General features: G+C 40.7%; 1 protein-coding gene across 9 annotated transcripts in view; it reads left to right on the top strand.

Moving 5' to 3' along the window:
- LOC149219736 (SPX domain-containing membrane protein At4g22990-like) overlaps window positions 1–23,454 on the top strand; it is a 137,800-nt gene that overhangs the window by 54,125 nt on the left and 60,221 nt on the right. For all 9 annotated transcript variants that reach the window (XR_016249253.1, XM_089384479.1, XM_089384475.1 and 6 more), the window contains 3 exons: window positions 17,377–17,688; window positions 17,951–18,061; window positions 18,218–18,672. Coding sequence is in view for 8 of the 9 variants with exons in the window: in XM_089384479.1 (XP_089240605.1) it covers window positions 17,377–17,688; window positions 17,951–18,061; window positions 18,218–18,672 (878 nt within the window). In the remaining variant the exon portion in view is untranslated. The remainder of the gene's footprint in view (window positions 1–17,376; window positions 17,689–17,950; window positions 18,062–18,217; window positions 18,673–23,454) is intronic.

Genomic DNA, 23,454 nt, shown 5'->3' with positions numbered 1-23,454 from the left:
AGGTATAGCTGCTAAGGAAATTCTCTGTTGGGTAGGCCAGTTACGGCATTCAGATTGTACTCTGATATTGCTTAATAAGAAAATCCTCAGAGAGCTGCACCGGTTTTCCTGCATTGGGTTTTTCCGGGGACATTGGTCCAAAAATAATGGTGTCATGTGGTGTGTTTGTTCTTGTTTCTTTTAGTTGCTGATCTGTAATATGTTGAGCATGCACTAGTGTTTATTTTCAGTATTTACTTTGTAATTAACTTATTAAAGAAAAATAACAAGTAGGTAGGAATAAATCAGAAAAAGTGTATGAAGGGTTTCTATATTAAGTAAACTTAGAAACTTCAACATGGTATTGGAGCGTGATTGTAGATCACAGGAGGACTAGAAGACATCAGCCAAGCAGAGCAATAGCAGCAGAAAACAGATGTCCCGAGGTGACAGAAGCTGTTTCTAGCAGTGCAAAAGCCAATAAGTGTGACACAGAGCCGGCCAGAGCCATGCAGAAGAAGTCGGAGCTGTGCAGAGCCTTAGAGAGGCTAGCGTTGTTGACGCAGGGCATCCCAGGGCTGACGCAGACCTATCTGGGGTGACGCAGAGCCAACATGGGGCAGAGAGGGGCTGACACAACTCACAAAGAGGCAGTTGTTGGAGTCTAGAAGGCTGCAGGAATATTGCAGAGTGGAGCTGGTGAGGTACTGTAGTCAGAACAATACCTAACAGAGCAAGTCCAGAGGAGTTGTTACGGAGGGTTTCTAGTTGAGGAACCTGGATAAGCAATGCAGTTGCACAAGACAATCATAGTAGGGGGCATCTCGACAAGCGACAGAAGGATTTCCAGGAGGGAAATTAGGACTTAGAGGGAGTCCAGAAGAGTAGGACTTAGAGGGAGTCCAGAAGAGAACTTCCAGACGAGAAGTAGAGACTCATAGGAGTCGAACAATGAATTTCGAGGAGGGAAGTAGCGGAGCATCATGGCACTACACGAGGTAAGAGACCAGGATAGACTGTACGGAGATCGAACTTCATAGTTTGGAAGGCCAAAATATTATCAGTTCTTGACAGGAATCATGTCAAGAACTTCGCCTTGAAGGTAATAGTTGTCCCAGTCGACCCGAATGAAAATGACAGGTACGAGGAGGCGATGGAGAGGGCCAAGTGCATTATCCTTGACGGGGTCAAGGAGCATGTGGTACCACATATAACTGAGAAGGAAACGGTAATTGATATGTGGGAGGCTCTCAAGAACCTGTACTAGCATACTTCTGTGCAGAGAAGAATGCTGCTCAAGAACCAGATGAGGTCGTATCAGAGGAAGAAGGGTCAATCGATTGACACCTTCCTCGGAGGATTGAATGAGATCCGAGACCAGTTGACTGCTATAGGAGTGACACTGGATCAGGAGCTTATGGTGAGGACAACCCTGAATGCTGTCTCAAAAGATTGGGAAGTGTTTGTCCATTGTATCCTAGGCAAAGGGACTCTCCCATCTTGGGACGAGATGTGGGCAGCTCTTCGCCAGGAAGAGATCAGACGGCAGTCGAAGATGGGTAGCAGCAGCAAGGGGATCAAGGTCAAGGAGGAGGATTTGGCCCTAACATCTGAGGGAAAGCATGAGAAGTGGAAGAAGAAAGATCTCTCCAAGATCAAGTGCTTCCACTATGGGGAGATGGGTCATTATGCGATCTAGTGCCCAAGTAAGAACAGTAAGGGAGAGTCTTTCGAGACTAAGGCAGCGCCAGAACGGACAGAGAAGGAAGTTTTGACAGACAATGACTGTGCCATGAGTGCACACGCACCACTTGAGAAGAAGTGGGGAGACATCAAGCTGTAGTCAAGCAGACTACAGGCAATGAGGGGCAGGATCCTTGAGGTATCCAGCCTCTTGGATTAGACCTTGCTACGGGAGCCCCGACGAGGAGTAGCAAGACTGGCTGAGTGGGTAGAGACAGATGGGGATGGAGCGGCAAAGAGAGCTAAAGTGCAGGATTCCCGAGACAACGCAGAGCTAGCAGGCTGCAGAAGTGCGAGAGGCACAAGAGTGTTGCACCAGGGCAGGAAGGCACAACGAGGTGTGCAACGGTGCGAGATGCAGGGAGTTGTTGCAGCAGTGCAAAGGTCAGAGAGAGGGAGCACTTGTTAGCGGTAGAGGGAGCTTCAACATCAGTGGGTGTTTCTAACCCAACAGGGAGGTCACTTGGGAGATTAGTTACTTACTTCTCAGTAACTGAGTTGCAGTGCAGCAGTGGGCAGCACGATGCAACATGATGAGAGGAGGTGTAGTGCAGATGCAGTGCTGGGAGAAAGGACCAATAGAGGCACGGATGTAGAGGGAGCTATCGTACAGATGCAGTAGTGGCAGTGGCAGAACCATGGGCAACAATACAAGAGGTAGCAGTGCAGAGGATGTTCTGCAAGAAGGCCTAGCATCAACACAGGTACCGATGCCAGATAATCAGAGCAATACTCAGTGAGGAGTATTGCTAGAGCACAATCCTCCCTAAGAAGGAGTGTTGATTTGGGGTAGCATCGGATGTGCTCTAGCCACAAAATTTGGTGGAGAGGTTGGGGCACGTGAGATCTCTAATACCCAGAAAGGGTTTGGGCAAATTCTAAACAGATCAGGGGATATTAAAATAATTAATATTTTTAATGGAGTCCCTAAGTCTAAATTTAGGGAAAATAAAATATTAATGTGTATTAATATGAATCTGTGTTAGAATGGTCCAAAAGACATGGATCAAGCCAGATCTAATCTTAGCCGTTGATTAGGGACTTAATCTCGGCCGTTGAGGTGTCAACAAGAAAAGTATAAGAAGAGGCTTGAGGGTCACTTGGAGGATACACCAGATGATCAGTCATTGTATTCTCTAGAGCGGGGTTTGCTAAGAGATATAGAATCAGTGATCGAGAGAGCAGCTGAGGGGCATTGAGTACAGAGAAACAGAGAAGGCAGAGATTGTGTCGGGAGCGCAGCAGCCAAGGAGGGTGACGTAGAGCTAGCAAGGGCTCACGCAGAGGCAGCCAAGTGTTGTGCAGAGCACCAGAGGGGCTAGAGGAGCTGACGCAGAGGCTCCCAGAGCTGATGTAGGGCCTCTTGGAGCTGATGCAGGCCACGAAAGGCTGACGCAAGGCCAGCGTGAGATAGAGAGGGGTTGACGCAGTCCAAAGTGGGTAGATGCTGGGGTTTCAGGAGCAGTTTTGTGCTTAGGAGCTGCGAGAAGGGTTTTCTGGGGTTTCGGCCAGGAGATCTCTCTCAAACTGTGAGGTATAGCTGCTTAGGAAATTCTTTGTTGGGTAGGCCGGTTACGACACCCAAATTGTACTCTGATATTGCTTAATAAGAAAACCCTCAGATAGCTGCACCGGTTTTGCCGCATTGGGTTTTTCCAGGGACATTGGTCCAAAAATAATGGTGTCATGTGGTGTGTTTGTTTCTTGTTTCTTTTAGTTGTTGATCTATAATATGTCGAGCATGCACTAGTGTTTATTTTCAGTATTTACTTTGTAAATAACTTGTTAAAGAAAAATAACAAGGAGGTAGGAATAAATAAGAAAAAGTGCATGAAGGGTTTCTAAATCAAGTAAACTTAGAAACTTCAATAGTCAGACAATACACGATGCGCCCATCGGTAGTGCTATGGTCCCTAACCATCTCTTCCCAACCCATTGGCCAAATGAGAGGTACTTCCCATGAGTCCCAGACTCTATGGGTAGGATGTGTGTCAGGGCATCAACAGGAGAAGGTGAACCACTCATCCTATGCATATGTCAATCGTAGGGGAAGGTGAACCACTCACGCTACGTGTATGTGTCTGGGTAGGGGAAGTTGAACCACTCACCCTACACACATGTCAACTATAATGGGGTATCACAGGGGAAGGTGAATCACTCACCCTATATCCAACGCACCACTAGGGGAAGGTGAACCACTCACGCTACATGTATGTGTTTGGGTAGGGGAAGGTGAACCACTCACCCTACACACATGTCAACTATAATGGGGTATCACAGGGGAAGGTGAACCACTCACCCTTTATCCAACACACCACTAAGGGAAGGTGAACCACTCACCCTATGGTTGCTCGTAGCTCCAAGAAGTACCCCACGCCCCCAAGAGCTCCCAGAGTTGTATGTCCAACTCATATGGGACCCTCATAGGAGGGTCGTTCCATGACTCCAAGTCTCTCTTGGAAGGTTAAGAATTTGACCTTTCCCAAAGGCTTCGTGAGAATGTCTGCAACCTGCTCATCTGTCCTGATGTGTTGGAGCCTAACTTCTCCTCGTTGTACCATATCTCGGATAAAGTGGTACTTGATATCAATGTGCTTGGAGTGGTCGTGGAACACGGGATTCTTTCATAGACGAACCCCACTCTGGTTGTCACAGAAGATCACGATGGTGTTCAGCACGTGCTCAAATAGTTCACTGGAGAGCTTCCTCAACCAGACCGCTTCACAACATGCCATACTCACAACAATGTACTCGACCTTGACGATGCTTAGTGCAATCAATTTCTGCTTCATGATCATCAAAGATATTGAGGCAGACCCTGAAGAGAAGCAACACCCAGACGCGCTCTTACGATTCACCACACTGCCAGCCCAATCAGCATCTGTATATCCATGTAGCCTCAAATTCCCGACAGTGTATTTCAGTCCATAATGGATTGTGCCCCAGAGATATCTCAAGATATTCTTTGCAGCAATCCAATGAATTTGATGAGGCTTGACCATATATTGACTCATTGTGTTCACAGCGAAGCATATGTCAGGACGAGAGTTGACCAAAAACATCAGGGCTTCCACAAGTTGACGATAATCAGTAGGGTTCACCAATCCGGGCCAACAACACTTCCACATAGCTTCTTAAAGTTGAGTTCCATCCAAGTATTCACGAACTTCCAGTCCATCATCCCACATATCTCAAGTAGCTTCACAATATATTTTACTTGAGAAAGGATAATCTCACTTGACTTTTGCCATGCCTCCAACACTAGGAAATAATGCAATAGTCCTAGGTCCTTCTCAAACTTGGAAGCCAACTCCCTCTTGCATTGATGAATGAGGGGGTCATCACCTGTCAGAAAGAGATCATCCACATAAAGGACCAGAATGAGAGGTTTTTCCTTTTCAACCTTGAAGTATAGGTTCGGGTCAACACCGCTTCTTGTAAGTCCCAACTTCATAAGATAACTATCGATCCTCTCATACCAAGCCCTAGGGGCTTGCTTCAACTCATAGAGGGATTTCTTCAACTTGCATACATGTGTCTCACGATCTTGAACCTCGTACCCCTCGAGTTGTTCCACATAAACTTCCTCCTTAAGCAAATCATGCAGGAAGGCAATTTTGACGTCGATTTGGTGTAGGTTCCATCCTTGCAAGGCAGCAAAGGGCTATAATCGAACAGATGGTGGTATATCGGACAACTGGTGCAAATATCTCATCATAGTCTACTCCTTCCTTTTGAGAGAAGCCTCGATTTACAAATCTGGCCTTGAATTTCTTATCCCTCCCATCAGTTCCATGCTTGATCTTGTAGAGCCATTTCGAAGTGACCACTGACTTGTCCTTGGGTCTAGGAACCGCATCCCAGACATCATTCTTCATGATCGACTCATATTCCTCGTTCATCGCATCCTTCCAAACCTGTTGCTTCACGGCTTCTTCGAATGTACAAGGCTCAAATTATACAATGGTACTCATGGCAGCTAAGACCCTTGGTACCTATTCGACTTCTTGCTTTCATGAAATCTCCTCCTCGGTGCAATATGTTTCTCAAAATCTTCAAGAGTATCTTTGATCCACAAAGATCTTTTTCTTGAAGTAGAGGGCTTGCTAGGAGGTGCATCTATGGGATCCATCAGACCTTCAACTTCAGGCACTGGTTCGTTGAACAGAGGTTCATCCTGCTTGTCTGCATTAGCATCATAATTGTCCTTCAGAGGAATAGGAAGATCTCAGATCTTTCTAAGAGCAGAATCTTCATCGAAATTGACATGATGACTTAATTCCACTTCCATTTGACCAGACACAGATTCTATATGCCTTAGAAGTTTCACTCTAGCCCACAAACGTTCCTTTCTTCTTAGATGCATTATGTTTGTTTCTTTTCTCTTTCGGCAAATGAAAATATATGGAACAACCAAAAATTCTAAAATGAGAAACATTAAGTTTCTTACCAGTGAAAACTTCTTTGGGTGCCTTGAAGTCCAAAGCTTGATGTGGGCATCGGTTTTGGACATACACAACGGTGTTGGCAATTTCTCCTCATAAGAACTTCGGAAGACCTTGATCATGTAGCATGGCACGAGTGGTTTCTATGATAGTATGATTCTTCCTTTCGACAACACCATTTTTTTTAGGAGTATATGTGGTAGTGGTCTCCCTCTTAATTACAACTTCTTTACAATAGTCTTTGAATTCATCTGACTCATTTTCGGTCCTCAATATTTTGATCTTCTTCCCTGTTTGATTCTCGACCAAGGCTTTGAAAGAGCGAAACCACTTGAATACTTCATCCTTGTTCTTTAAGAAATAGATCAATGTTTTGCGAGAGAAGACATCCACAAAAATAGCATAATACAAATATCCACACAAATATATCACGGGCAACATACCTGATAGATCAAAATGGACCGATTGAAGAATATCAGTGGTTTGAGTCTCACTTGAGGGGAATGGTCCCCTTGTATGTTTTCCAACTTCACATCCTTGAAAAACACCTTCATGATTTAAGTTGAACTTGGGCATCCCTGTGACCATCTTCTTTACATTGGGGTAAGGCTTTGAAATGAAGGTGGGCAAATCTTTGGTGCCATAATTCGGATTGAAGAGAAGTATCACAAGTCATTGCTCCCAACAGACTTCCTCCAACCCGATAGATACCTTCAACCCTAAATCCAAGAGTGAATGCATCTCTTGGGTTCCTTTGCCAAACACGAACCTTCCCATCAATGAATGTCACCTTAAAACCTTTGTCTTCCATCACAAAAATAGAAACTAAGTTCTTTTTTATATCAGGTAGATATAACACTTCTTGTAAGTGGAGGGTTGGACTTTGATTTAAATGAAGAGTGACAGTCCCAATTCCTTTCACGGGATAAGTGGCATTATCGCCAAGTATATCTCCATATTTGTCTTATTTTCAACCAAGTTTAAGAGAGCTTCTTTGTACCTAGTGAAGTGCCTTGAGACACCACTATCAATCAAGCAATGGTCCAATGTATTTGGAGGAGAGGCGGTGGAGAGAGAAGAAATAAGATAAAATTATTTTTGCTTTACAACATTAAATTCTTCATACCTGGAGTTTCTCAACTTGGGAGGACAACCATTTCCATTTCAAGCAATGGGAGCATTCCTCTTTCCTTAGATGTTGAACCTGTTGTTCCTTTGATTTCCATTGCCCTTGAAGTTGTTGTTATTGTTGTCATCATCTCTTGGAGTATCCTTCTTATGAGGACACTCTCTAGTGAAGTGGCCAATCCTGTTGCAATTGAAGCACCTTCCTTTCCTTCTTTGAATCCCGACTTGAACCCTTGTCTTTGATTCCTTGGACCAGCATTGTTCCTTCTCTTAGAAATAGCGGAGAAGGCGGTAGGATTGTTTCCATTTGAGGGTTTGTCTCTTTCCATTATCCTTATTTCTTCTTGAGTGCATCTGGCCAATAGTTCATCAAATCCCAGAATCTTGTCATTGTTGAGGATGGTAGTGTTGAACACATCCCAATCTCTTGTAAGGTCCCCAAGTGCAATAAGTGAGAGCTCTCTGTCACCAGTGCCTTCACTAATAGATAGGAGATCATTCTTGATATCGATAATCCTCATGAAGTAGGATTGGATGTATTCTCCTCTATCCATCTTGATATCTTTCAGCTTGTTCTCGAGAAAGAGAATTTGATTTGCATTGTTTACTTTGAAAATCCCAATCAACTTTTCTTACATCTTCTTAGATGTTTCCAAATCATAAATATAGGCAACAAAAGGCTTGCGAATGGAATCAACAATAATCTTCTTAGCTTTAACCTCACCTTTCTTGTACTTGGTTTGTGTAGCAGCGGATGCATTTGAAGGAGGGTCTGCTATTCTTCCTTTGACATAGTCCATGACATCATTTTCTTCTAATGTCAAATCAAAGTCATCTTTGTTGGAATTTCTAAGTCTAACCCGTTAGAAACCCTTTATGTACTTTTTGATTTATTCCTACCTACTTATTCTGTTAATTAACAAGTTATTTACCATGTAAATACTAGAAATACATACAAGTGCATGCTCAACACATTACAGATCATCAATTGAAGGAAACAGAAACAAGCACACAAGTGACACCGTTGTTTTTGGACTAATGTTTTTGGAAAAACCCAATGCAGGAAAACTAGTGCAGCTATCTGAGGATTTGATATATTAAGCAGTTTCAGAATACAATATGGGTGCCAAATCTGGCTCACCCAATAGAGAAAAATCTCGGCAGTAGTACCTCTCTACTCAAAAGCAGATATTACGGCTGAAACCCCGGATAAACACTCTAGCAGCTCCATAGCTCCAATCTGCCCCACGAAACCCCAACGTCAGCCTCTCTCTGGCCCAGTGTTAGCCCAACGTTACTCTGGCTTGGCCCGCGTCAGCCTTTGTGGGCACTCTGTCAGTCCTCTGGTCCTCTGCGTCACCCACGCTGGCCCTCTAAGGCACTGTGCAGCTCTTGGCTGCCTCTGTGTGAGCCCTGGTTGGCTTTGTGTGAACTCTTAGCTGCTTCTACGTCCCTCTCTCCGGTTACTGTGCTGATCCTCCTGGTGCTATCTCTGCCTCTCTGCTTCTGTATTCATTGCCCCTCAGTTGCAAATCTGATCACTCTCTCAACTTTCTCAGCAAACCCAACATCAGAAAGTCGAAATCTTGATCTCTTGGTGTGTTCTCCAAGCGACTCTCAAGCCTCCTCTTGTACTTTTCTCTTGACAAATCAACAGCTGAGATTATGTCCCTAATCAACAACTAAGATTAGATCTGGCTTGATCCATGACTTTTGGACCATTCTAACACAGTTTTATATTAATTCACATTAATATTTTATTTTCCCTAAGTTTAGACTTAGGGATTCCATTAAAAATATCAATTATTTTAATATCTCCCAAACTGTTTAGAATCTCCCCAAACCATTTCTAGCTATTGGAGATCTCATGTGCCTTAGTCTCTCCACCAATTTTCGTGGCTAGAGCACATCTGATGCTACCCCAAATCAACAATCTTCCATGCATGATAGTCGGATTTGTCGTTAAGCTTGTCCTTGGATTTGAAGAAAGATGTAGTCGTCATTGGGACTAGTTCCAAGTCCTTGTCCAACAACTTCCCTTAGTGATTTCTTTGCTTCACTCTTGCTTGGGCTTTGTCTTCACCTGAGCTCTGATACCATGTTAATTTTAGATAAAAAAGGTATGTTCTATGCTTAACACAAGTTACTTCAATGTTTCTTATCAACCCAGTGACAATTTCCAATTACCTTTAGTAGCAATCACATTAACTTATACACATTGATAGTAAATGCAGATAGAACATAAAAACATATGCAGAAGACAAGCCGATACAACATGACACAAGATGTGGCGGATGCTAGGGACAAACCCCAATGTGGGGAAACCCTTTGATCAAATCTTTCTATTATTTTTCAATAGTTCAACAGAGAGAGAGAGTATAAATATAAAAAATACATGCCCAAAACAAATCTGCCAAATCAACAGTCAAATCAATAGTAATGCAGCCCTAACCAGAATGTCAACGGTGGTCAAAGCTGCCCCAAAACGTCCTCCAATCAGCTCGGTCAACAAAAAAAGAATGCGGCCTACCAAGGGAGTCAAAGTCAACCCAAAATTAGCTTAGTCAAACCAGTCAAAGTCTACTGTAATTTTATGGTCAAACCATAAAGTCAATGCAATAGTCAACTCGGTCAAATAGTCCCCAATCACCTCAAAATCCGTGCCAAAGAATGCGGCCTACAGAAATCAAAATTTTGCCCCCAAAACAAAAGTCAATATGGTCAAATGCTCCAAGTCAACACTGGTCAACGAATGCCCTAATCCCTGAAATTTTCGGCCTCCAAAACCAGTTCAAAAATCTGCCTTCCTTCCACACATGCGAAGAAGAGAGCCTCCAAGTTGTACGAACCAATCCAATCAAGATTGGAGAGAGAAGATGATGTGATGAGATGAGTGATGTCCAAATGAGAGAAGGGTCACTGCTATTTATAGAATTCGTTGAGTGTGAGGAGACAGTAAGCGTTGTAAGGTACTGTGGGCTCCTTCTTAATTCCTGCTTGCCTGCAAAAGTCTAGGAACTCGTTGGAGGTGTAATCGCCATCATTATTTCATCTTAACACCTTAATCTTCCTTCCTCTCTGGTTCTCCACAAGAGCCTTGAACTCCTGAAACTGATTGAAGACCTCATTCTTGGTCTTCAAGAAGTAGATCGAAGTTTTCCTGGAATAATCATATACGAACGTCGCAAAAGATAAAGACCCTGTGATCGACGTCACAGACATAGGACCACAAATATCTAAATGCAACAAGTCTAACATGCCCTCAGACTTGGTCTCACTATGAGGATACACATTCTTGGCCTTCTTGCCAAGTGCACACCCTTTACATACTCCATCCAACTCCATCCGTATCTATGGAAAATCGATAACCATCCTTTGCACCACTGGAAGAGCTTTGTAGTGTAGGTGTCCCATCCTCCTATGCCAAATCTTATTTTGGTTTTTACTCTCATGGATGAGAGCCTTCATCGACTGTCCTCTCAACAGATAGAGATGTCTCCCCCTTTTACTGATCACATGCTTCTTGCTAAAATCGGTCCCCTTCGGCCCAACAACCACTTCACCTCCCATAAAGCTGACCTCCAGTCCTCTGTCTTCCATGGCTGAAATTGAAAGGAGATTCTTCTCCAAACCCAGTACATATAGCATTTTGTTCACCTCCATGATGCCACCTGAGTCCATTTGGAACTCAATACTCCTAGTGACCTCGATTGCATACTTGGCCTTGTCACCAAGCTCTGCATTTACATCTCTGGGCCCCCTCATCATGCTGGTGAAGAAGTCTCGCGATCCCGTCATGTGATGAGATGCCCCATTTTCCACGAACCAGACAACTCTTGTGACAGTCCCAGAAAAGCAAGATACTAGGGCGAAAATTTTATCAAACTTCTCTGCCATCTCCACCATCTGTGTGGTATCTACCATAAAATGCATAAACTTATGGCAAGCAAAGCATTTAACTTTGCTCATGTCCTTTTCCTTCTTGCTACGCAAAGATGCTTCTCCACCTTGGTTCTTCTTGGCCTTCGCTTTGCCCTTTTTTGCTTGTGCAACAAGATCAACTTCGTCCTTCTCCTCACCTCCCTTTCGTTGTCCTCTGGTTAATGAGTTTTCCCAAAGATCCTTCTGGGTGAAATTGTCCCATAGCCAGCTCTAATAAGGAATTCGTTGACAAGCAAGAATCTCGTCCACAAAAATGAACCATTGCTTAACGCATCCCTTTAGAGCAATTTTGATGAGCTCTAAATCATGCGCAATTCCCCCTCATGCACAGTTCCCCCACAACTACAAGCTCATCACAAGCTTGCTGGATCCATGTGAGATCGAAAGTCATGGTCTCAGATCTGGCCATTTTAATATTGTTTAAATTTTCTCGTAGCACCATTTTGCTGTTCTCGTTCATACTTTGATAAATACCAGCGAGACCTAGCCACATCTGTCTACTGGTATCTTTCCCTGATATGATCCTTTACACCATCCAGAATTATACAGCTCACTTTTATGTCCTTGGTTATATGTTTTGCTGCTTGTACCAGATCTGAAGGAACCTGCACATCTCTGCTTACTAAATCCCAAAGATCATTCATCTTCAGAATCCAGGTAATTCGCTCCTTCCAGGGGCTAAAATTTGATACCCCATCCAACCTGTCTTCATATCTCAAATTGTTTAATGATCCCATCTTTGCAGATCAACCATGGCCACAAAGTCTAATTGCAAAATGTTTAGAAAAAACTTGTTGTTGCAAAAAGGGAAAATCTTTGTTGCAAACCCTCGTGATCTCAGATCTCTCTTTCAGAGTACTCAAGATACCTCTGATACCATGTTAAATTTCTAATACCATCCAAATTTATTTTCTCATTGCAATTTAATTTACTCCCATTTTATTATTTATTTATCCAAATAATAATTGAATCACTGAAAAATAAAATCACTGGTATCTTTATTTTATAGAATTAAAAATATGCAATGGAAATAAACTAGAGAGATCAATCACATTATGCAAAAATAAATTAATTCACAAACAATTCTCCGTCATTTCATTATCTAGAAAATCTGGGTTTTTTGACCTACAAAGATATAAGAAAAAATACAATCTAGAACCTTCAACTCATCTCCCTCAGAATGAATTCAGCCTAGGTAAATCAGCCTCAAGGAAATCTGCCTCTAGATGATCTCTCTGAAGAAATCGGCCTCCAACAATTAGATCTGCGCCCTCCAACAACTGATTTGCGCCCTGCGACTAATGCGCACTGGAAAAACCCCAACACTCCAACAACTTGGCTTTCTCTAGACAAACACATTCTCCTTCCTGGAACTTAGGCTTGCAATCTCCTCCAACTCGGCTCTCTTGGATTCACTCAAACCCACTTACACTTCTTCCTTCTCTACACATTGGTCACTAAGCCATTTGCATTGTAGAGGTAATCACTCTCTCTTGTGATGACTCGCTCGCACACTTGTACTATTCGTTGTGTCTTCACCTCCATTGCTAGTCTCCATTTATAATCTTCATTGAGTCCAAATTTCTAACCTCAATCTCCCCTCTAGAAACATCTTGAATATTCCTTCTAGAAACATCTTGAAGATTCATTCTAGAAACATCTTGAATCTTCCTTCTAGAAACATCTTGAAGATTCCTTCTAGAAACATCTTGAAGATCAATGGTTGAGATTATTTCTAAGTCACTTAAATAATTAAATTATTTATCCTTAGAAAATAACCCAATAGTCCACAATAATTAATTGACTTTAATTATTGTACTTTTCCTAAGTTAAACTTTGGAAAGAAGACATAAATCACTAGAAAAGGCAAATATTGTCTTCCACATGCTAAGACACCAAGCAATTGTAGAAGACCTTCTAATGTTACTCACATCAACATGAAGGTACTCAAGAATAGGATCTTGGAGGATTATGTTCCATCATATTGTGGATTTGAATTGTCTTGTAATGTTGGGACACATGGCGTGCCCTAATTTGTTTGATTCCTTTAGTTGAAGCTAAGGTCCATTCACTTGAATGCTCAAGCTTTGTCAACTTGATGCCTAGTTACTCCAAAGGGGTGGGATTCATTGGTGTTTTGCTTAGTTGCGATCAATAATGGTTTTCCCTCTTTGTCTCCTACATCACAAAGTCCCAATTGATGTTAAAGCTAGGGTCCAAGGATGATTGGTTGACTAAACATCGAGAACAATGAAATTAAATTATTTAGCCCTAAGGCATTGAGATGTCAAAATTCCATGGGGTTGGGACTTGTGATTAGGCTTCGACTCATGAAGGTGAGGGAATGCAAATGAAGTTATAAATGGAGGCTACAATATTTAATAGGTTGATCAATTGTGGAACCATGCCTGAGCTAGCTTCAAAAAATGAAGTAAATACAATTTCCCCACTCTTACATGATCATGATAAAAAAAGATTGACAATGTGTGGAGGGCGAGAATATTTAAAATGTTTGCACTTTCCCTTGCTAATCAACCATAGGTTAATGCAATAGTGGTATTGTGCTTGTTGTTGTCATAAATTAAACAAATCCCCATTTTGTGACAAGAAGAACATGCCATAGAGAATTAGGACTATGAGACCTCATCATATCCCCAAACTTAAACAAATAGGCAAGCATGACTGATTAAGGGTATAGTGAGGTGTGCCCAGAGTGAATAATGGCCAAGTATGGATTGAAGTGTGGCATAAAGAATGGTAGAATGACAATAAAGTGGGTTACTCACACTCAAGTGAGAACCTTAAGACTTAGTAAAATTCAGGGATCTAGTTTTTGAATGTTTTGAAACATGAAAAACTATAGCTAGAGTTAAGAGCAAAAGTTTCAAATGGTACCTTAAAAATGAGCTAATAATGTTTATGTTTCTTCGATCTACAAGGTTCCTTATTTAGAAGGAAATGACACAATAGAGTCAACTCTTCAGTTTCACTCTGCTCTTCAAGGCAAATGAGTTGAGTAAGCTCCTTTGGGTTTGACTCAACCTTGGGTCATAATCATGATTTTGCTTTGCAAGTATGACGTAGACTCAAAAGTCATGTGAATCAGATTGACTCGATGAGTATGACTCATGAATCTAATGAGTTAGACTCAATTGTTAGTTTAGAGTAGGAGTGCTCCTTCTCAAAAGGATAAATATTTTGTACACCACACACACACAAACATATTATTGTGCATATCTATTTTAAAAAGGTGCAAAATACCAAATTGGTTGTAGAAAACATAGATTTGAGTGCTACTAGTAGGAAAATGCTACATTATTGAGAAGTTAGAAATGTGATTCACAGTTGGTTGTTACACTTCTAGGTGAAATCTTGATTTAAGGCCATGAGCCGACCTTATTGATTATAGGTCTACATGTGTAAATGAATTATTATATTGTATTTTTTTGGCTATTGTAGGCTAAGGCCAACCTAGTCAACCTCCTTGGGGCTAGTGCCCTAACCCTAAGATGGTTTATAAATACATCACCCTTCATATTTATTATTGAATCAAGTGACTCATTTAATAATCATAAGCCTTTGAGCACTTTTAATCTTTTGCGGTCTCTTTTGAAAGTTGTTTTACTATCGTTATTCTTAATGCGGTTATGGTTGTGGGCACATTCTTGTTTCTTCTTCACCTTCTTTAACTTCAGCATCCTTATTTTTCATTTTATGAATATGGTTGACGTCATGTCTATTAAAAAAAGGTGCAAAATACCAAATTAGTTGTAGAAAACTTAGATTTGATTGCTACTAGTAGGCAAATATTACATTACTAAGAAGTTAGAAATGTGTTTCACAGTTGGTTATGTTACACTTCTGGACGAAATCTTGATTTGAGGCTATGAGCCAACCTTATTGATTATAGGCCTACATGTGTAAATGACTTATTATATTGTATTTTTTGGCTATTGTAGGCTAAGGCCTACCTAGTCAACTTCCTTAGGGCTAGTGCCCTAACCCTAAGAGGGTGTATACATACATCACCCCTCATTTTTATTATTGAGTCAAGTGACTTATGTAATAATCATAAGCCTAAGGGCACTTTTAATCCCTTGCGGTCTATTTTTGAATGTTATTTTATTGTCTTTATTCTTAGTGCTCTTATGGTTGTTGCCCATGGGCATATTCTTGTTTCTTCTTCACCTTCATTAACTCAGCATCCTTATTTTTCATTTTACGAATATGGCTGACGTCTTCAAGTTTTTCATGAGATGGCAGTGATTTTTACCTTTTTTGACATGGTCAACCCCTTCATGGTTTTCAACAGATGAAGAGGGGTTACTATTTTCCTTTTTGCGTTTAACTATGTCTTGGAATCAATTTCATGTCTTTTGGTGTCCCACCATGTATTGAACTCTTCATTCTCTTACGTAGACTTTTAGTTCCTTTCTCTATCCATTCCTTCATGTACCGTTTTCAGAATTTTATACATAACATTCAGAATGATATGTTGATTAGCCCAGGAGTTTAGTTCACTTCCTCCGTCCCTCTAATAGCACTTGCTATGCAGAACTATGGACAATGATGAATCTGCAAATTTATCAATAATAAGGGAATGTTAACACATAAATACTAATTATGGGTTATGCCTGCCTTCGTTAGAACGTAAAAAAACACTTGCAAGCTTATGGATGACTAGGGGCACAATGATGAATCTGCAAATTTATCAATAATAAGGGAATGTTAACACATAAATACTAATTATGGGTTATGCATGCCTTCCTTAGACCGTAAAAAAACACTTGCAAGCTTATGGATGACTAGGGGCATGTGCACAGTGTATAGATTGGATAAACAGTAACACACTCTAAGTACTAAAAGGCAATTAGACCGATGCCCAATATAAAGGGATGGAGGTCTTTATTTATGCCTATAAGAGCCATTTTTTAGCCAAAATACATGGAAAAGCTATCCTTTCTCTCTAACATATGTCCAATTCCTAAACTAATGTGACTGTTATTTTACCATATATTAAGGCTTATTTACTGGAGTTTCCCATATTTAAGACTTAGTAGGTCTTATTTGAACTTTTATGGGTTATGCCTGCCTGCCTTAGAAAGTAAAAAAACACTTGCAAGCTTATGGATGACTAGGGGCACAATGATGAATCTGCAAATTTATCAATAATAAGGGAATGTTAACAAATAAATACTAATTATGGGTTATGCCTGCCTTCCTTAGAACGTAAAAAAAACACTTGCAAGCTTATGGATGACTAGGGGCATGTGCACAGTGTATAGATTGGATAAACAGTAACACACTCTAAGTACTAAAAGGCAATTAGATCGATGCCCAATATAAAGGGATGGAGGTCTTTATTTATGCCTATAAGAGCCATTTTTTAGCCAAAATACATGGAAAAGCTATCCTTTCTCTCTAACATATGTCCAATTCCTAAACTAATGTGACTATTATTTTACCATATATTAAGGCTTATTTACTGGAGTTTCCCATATTTAAGACTTAGTAGGTCTTATTTGAACTTCTTAAAAGAGCCTGTTTTTTTCCTAATTGGACAAATCACGAAACGTTTCTCCCAATATGGGGATATCACACAATCAAATTAGACGAACAGTCAGATAAGATACCATGTATGAGGGGCTTCCATGCCATCAAAATACTTTCAAGGTCTGCACTTGGATTCCTCTGCTTGCCTAATACAAACAGAGGACTATTTGAACAAAGAGTAGTAGGTCTATTGGGGTTTGATGTTTGAACCTGGGTCACTAGTATGACAAGTGCTTCCCAAGAGCATTGAATTTAGTTGCTTTTGCATATATTTATTATCATTTTCAAATTATTGGTTTCTAAATTGTATTTTTTTTACTTCTTCACATGGTAGCAACATTGGAAGAAGACATGTGATATTTCCTACCATACTAGTATCCTCTTCTTTCACATATCTCAGAATCTTATTGATCATATCAGTTTGAGGTTCAAAGGGATGCATTGACTTGTGTTTTTATCTGTGTGGATGTGAAATTAGGTAAATGGATTAAGTGGCCACATGCTCGCACATGCCTGTGTGCATTGTGTGTGTGTGAGAGAGAGAGAGAGAGAGGAATCTTTCTGATATGAATGTTCTGTTTATCAGGTTGAAAAAACTGTGCTATTCTTCCTAGAACAGCAAGGACATCTTGCTGGCAGACTGAGAGCTCTTGGAGAAAAGTGTGAAGCATTGACACAGCTGAATGATGTTGCTGAAGTGCATGCACTGAGAGAAGCATACAGGGCTTTGGGACAAGACCTTCTGAAGCTGCTAAACTTTGTGGAGATGAATGCCATTGGAGTGCGTAAAATATTGAAAAAGTTTGATAAGCGTTTCGGTTACAGTTTCACAGACTACTATGTAACAACCCGGTCAAATCACCCTTATTCACAGCTTCAGCAGGTCTTCAAGCATGTGGTAATGATATTAAAGATCCATATTGACAGTGCTGTTAAATCTCTGTGTTAGTCCTGGCTTTGATGAATGACTGACTTTAGAGCTTTGTTTAAAATCCTTCACTAGAAATTATGGTTTTGACAAAATTTGCTTGTATGCTTCTGTATATCTTCAAGAATTGCTAGTCAACATAAGGAATGGAAGGTACAGAATTAGGGTCTGTTTGCATACAGATAAGAAGCTTTCAATCAATTCTTATTAAAATTTAGGATGGAATTAACAGGGGATAGCAGCTGTTGTTGGTGCGTTGTCTCGCAATCTTACAGTGTTTCAAAATCGTGGGGGTAGCTACTTATCTATTTATGATCAGCCTATTCAAGCACTAACACTTCAGGTGAGACAGTGAAAATTCTATTAGATTACAAGCAATATAATATTTTCTGCTTTATGCATGCAGCTTTATTGTAAGTTTTCTATAGCTTAGATTCTAGTAAAAGGGAAATATTCATAAATTTCAACTGTAGGTTACACTGCACTGTTGTTTTGACAGGATCCAGTGATTGATGAAATAAAAGATGCAGTAGAGCGTCTTACAAACTCAACAAATTTTCTACGATTTCTTGGGCAACATGCACTTATTATTGAAGAGGAATTACCAAGGCCTTCCGAAGAGTATATTCAGGATCAGCGATATCATTTTGTTTCTCTTGTATTGAACTTAGTGAATACTTTCCTTTATATGGTCAACACGTACATAATTGTTCCAACAGCAGACAAATATTCAATGAGCCTAGGAGCTGCAGCAACACTCTGCGGAGTAATAATTGGGTCAATGGCTGTTGCACAACTGGTTTCTTCAGTTTATTTCAGTGCATGGTCAAACAAGTCATATTTCAGGCCACTTGTTTTTAGCAGCATTGTTCTCTTCCTTGGTAATATAATGTATGCAATGGCTTATGATCTGGATTCATTATCTATCCTGCTGATTGGTCGTATTCTTTGTGGGTAAGTGATTCGTCATTCTGCACCTATATAACAAATCTGTACTTAGTTCTCTTTGGCTTCTCTAGAACTCTTTATCTGTGATACTGTTTTATTTTTCCAAACCTCGGTCTTAAAAAACAGATTCTTTGCATTATTGCTCCTTCTATGTGCAGTACTTAGTTATAAAGCAAATTTATCCATATGGCAAGAATATGTTATATTTGGGTAATATATCTTAATATATTGTTGGAACCAATGTTGCAAACATTGCGATAAAATCGCAAAAACATCGCAATGTCATAACTTTTGAGCCCAGCCAAAAAAATTGGCTGGAAAAATCAGCCATTTTTTTACAGCCAATTTTTTCAATGCTAAAAAAATCATGATTTTATTCTGAATATCATGAAGAAATCGCACAACAAATCATTGGGCCATGGACAAGGGTGATTTATGTTGTTTTTTTCTAGTTTTTGTGTGTGTTAACTCTTTTCCAATAATTTTGCTGATATTTGCTGGATTTTACCAATATTTTCCTGTTTTTTACGATTTTTTACTTTTTCAAACACTTGCCGATTTTATCCCGATCAGAGTTGCGGGGGAGCGCTCCCCCCCTTTGAACCCACTCCCAATCCGTGCTCCAGGCGGGAGCGGCTCGGGAGTGGGTCGAGAGCGTGCTCCCAATAAAAAAATTTGCGCTCCCTCCCAAAATTGGGAGCGATATTGGGAGCATCACTCCCGTCGCTCTCGAAGCGAAAATTACAGCTTGGGAGCGATCGCTCCCATAGTTTTAAAACTCCGACTCCGACTCGGCCGAGGATCGACTCCGACTCCGACTCCGAAACAGTAATGATTCGGCCGGCTCGATTTCAATGACTTGGTCGTTGTAAAAAATACATTAAATATTTTTTTTTTTTTATAAAAAAACATAATTTTAAAGATTTTAAACATAATTTTAAAGATTTTCATTCATGTTTTCAAACACACAGCATTATAATATAGATGGAAGACAACATATGAGCAAAGTAGGCTCATGAACCAATCCATTATATCAAAATTGTACCGAATGGCAATACATAGTCAACTGTCATACATGATCAAAGACTCAAGACAAAAAACACATAACCAAGGAGGCTAGAAATGGCCTCTACAACAAAAGTAAACTGTGACCAGACTCCAGTACTAGTACTACAACTACTAGCTAGTAGCTACTGCCAGAGGAGCCAAGATCATGTCGATCAATCTCTGGATCATCATCAGAGTCAGACAGGGGGCCCCATGGCTCCTCCTCCTCATCATCATCTCCAACTGCAGCTGTAGAAGTGGTACCACTAGCAGGCTGTGTAACTACAGCAGATGCAAGCTGAGATAGAGTAGATATGCGGCTACGCTTCTGTCGTGGCTGAGCAGAGGAAGCACCTACAATTGGAGTCCTTGCTGGCTGTGAGACTGAGGCTAGTGGATTGGGATCTGCATTCAACTGAACATCATGTTCAAGTTCAACTGATGTCTCGATATCTAAATCTAAATCAAGATCCTCATCAGGATCAAACTCTACTGGACGACTCTCCACTACCCAATCTGATGTTGGATCAATGTCTTCCAACAAAATGGGATCTGAATCAGGTCTTTTGTTCAGCAAATGGTTTCGTCTGAGCCGGAGGTTGTATTGGACATAAACTAGATCATTTAACCATTTTTTATCCAAACGGTTTCTCTTCTTTGTGTTACTTGGGAGCAGGAGCGAAAACGGGAGCGGGAGCGACATTTTCAGAAGCTCCTGGTTTGGGAGCGAATCCCAGAGGAGTTCGACAACCAATGTCACTAACATCAAGGTACATAGAGGGATTGGTGCTCTTGATTAAATATGAATTCCATACCCTAATACATGACAAAATTCAATGGAAACATTGCAATCCTCCAATCTTGAAATCCTGAAGAACTGATAAGTCTGTTGGATTTTGAATGAAATCTAAAATTTTACTTTCTCCATATGAAATCCAATGAGGCCGAAACCACTCTCAAACATCCTGGGTCATTTCATGGTAATGTTAAAAATTTAAGTAAAAGGATGAAAATGAAGATTAAGGAGAATGTCACTTTTACTTTAAGAATTTAACATTACCATGAAATTTGAATAGCATATCAATAGTAGAGAGCATTTGAGTGTGTTAAATAGGATTTGGGAGGGGGAATGGACCCCAAATAACATTTAGCTAATTCATAAAACACCTTGAAGTCCAAACCAATCAGCAAACCCCTTAAAATTTCATTAAAATAATGTTAAATCGCTGTCTTAGTGGGTTACGGGCCGCTGTTTGTGACTCGGCCGAGTCAGTACAGGAAACGGCCGAGTTGGCCGAGTCAGCCATGACTCGGTCGAGTCATTCAATGACTCAGCCGATTCATGACTGACTCTGCCAACCGAGCCGTTTTTTGTACCGAGTCACTCCGGAGGGCAATGGAACGGACCAACTCGACCGTTTCCGTCGACCTACTCGAGCGATTCGACCTACGCCGGGAGCGATCCGGGCGGAAAAAAAATCGCCGACAGGAAAAAAAATCAATTTAAAAAAAATTATGTTTTAAAAACACAATGAGGCAAAAAAATTTCATTATCACTTGAATGAGTTGAGTAGAAGCTGGAGAGCAAGAGCAAAGGAGTGAGGAGAAGCGAGGAGCAAGGAGCAAGCCTGCAAAGAGGTTAGTAACTTAGTAATTTAGTTAGTTTAGTTAGTTTAATTTAGTTAGGTAGTAATTTAGTTTGTTTAGTTAGTTTATTAACTTTATTTAGTTAAAAATTCATGAATCTAAATTAAATTAATTAATCTAAATAAATTAAATTAATTTGCAGATTCAAAAGCCTACAAATATCAAACATCATGGACCTGGCTATATTTCTTGGCATTTTCCTCTTCTTGGTCCCTTTTATGGTTATTATGGTGCTGGAGAGTAGGAAACAGAGGGGCCAAAATGAAGAGGGGGTTGAAGAAGCTGGAGAAAGTGGATTTGATGAAAACCTCGATGAGGAGGAGTTGGAGGAGGGTGAACATGACTCTCAAAAAACTAAACAAGACCAAACCCCATTGTGGAAATATGTTAACAGGCCTGAAGTAGGGAGAGGGGGTGAAAACACTAAATTTCATTGCCCCCATTGCAACAATGATTACACAGGTTCATACACCCGTGCCAGAAAACACCTCTGCGGGAAAAGGCCATGGGATGGAGACAAACAAATAGGAATCAAAACTTGTCCAGCGGTGTCAGCAGCGGATAGAGCCAAATACATAAGGGAAGAGGAGGAAGCCCAATACAAATCAAAAAAATCAAGGGGTTTCTTTGAACCAAGCTCACAATCACAAGCACAAAGAACTCCTTTAGCATCCTCCCAAGGCAGTGGATATGGAGGCACAGGGTCATCAGCTTTAAGGCGTAGAACCATATCAGATTTCCTTGATGAAGGGTGTAGGAATGATGTGGATTCAAAGGTTTACAGGTTTCTCTATGCATGTGGGATACCATTCAATGTTCTTCGCTCACCTTATTGGCACGAAATGGTTTCTGCCATAAATGATGCCCCTAAAGGATACAAGAGCCCTGGGTATGACAAGGCAAGAACCGTTGGACTTGATCATGAAAAAGCAAAAATATCACATTCTTTGAATAGAATGACAAGTTCTTGGACTGACCATGGGGTGTCCATTGTATCTGATGGATGGACAAATGTAAAAGGCAAGCCTTGATAAGTGTTCTTGTTGTGTTTGTTAGTGGTGCCATCTTTCTAACTACACATGATTATTCAGACAAGTTCAGGACCACCATCAACATTGCAGAAGCATTACTTGAAACAATTGACCGTATTGGGTCATACAATGTCATCCAAGTCATCACTGATAATGCTCCTAATTGTAAGGCAGTGGGAGCAATTATTGAGGATAAATACCCCAACATATTTTGGTCTGGATGTTTGGTTCACACATTGAACCTCTGATGCATGATGTTGTCAAGAACAAAAATGCACAATACAAATGGATTGGTGATTTGTACAAGAAAGGCAAACAAATGATAAAATTTATTACAAATCATAGCAATACCCATGGCCTTTTCCGCAGTCACTCGAGATTGGAGTTGTTGAAGATTGCGAAGACCAGATTTGGTAGCTATTACCTCACCTTCAGGTGCCTTTTGAAGGTAAGAGAGTCATTGGCTAGCATGGTATCAAGTCCACATTGGCAGGCATTAAAGGAAAGGGCTACAAATGCAGCTGACAGGCGAGGTTTGAACTGGTGGACGAGGCCGCTCTTGATGGTCAGTTTTGGACAAGTGTGAGGCAAGTATTAGATTTCACCAAGCCCATTTATCACATGATTCGATCTGCAGATACAGACAAACCAGTGATTGGTGAGGTATATGAGCAGATGGATACCATGTTGGGGCAAATAAAAGATATTGTTCATAACAGAGATCCCGACTTGTACAAACTGATTCACAATTGTGTGTGTGAATGGTGGAATAGACTTAATCTTCCACTACATTTCTTGGCGTATATCCTTACGCCAAAATACTACTCTACATCTTGGTTGGGCCAACCTGCACCAGGGGGTGGGATTAGGACCAAACCCCATTTAGATGGAGAGGTAACTAGTGGATATTTGCAAGCATTAGAAAATTTGATACCTGACAGGGAGGAATGTGCAGTTGTGCGCCTTGAAATAGGCAAATACATCAGTGGCACTGGTTTGTTTGGTAACTTCCATGCAATGGAAAGCAGAGATAGATTTGATTCTCTCACATGGTGGGAAACAT

The sequence above is a fragment of the Pinus tabuliformis genome, chromosome Q (assembly GCF_031772625.1).
Source record: "Pinus tabuliformis cultivar Carrire ecotype Pingquan chromosome Q, CPIR1, whole genome shotgun sequence".
NCBI classification, from domain to species: domain Eukaryota; kingdom Viridiplantae; phylum Streptophyta; class Pinopsida; order Pinales; family Pinaceae; genus Pinus; species Pinus tabuliformis.
The sequence above is the reverse complement of the archived record's forward strand: the minus strand, read 5'-3'. Positions and strand labels throughout refer to the sequence as shown.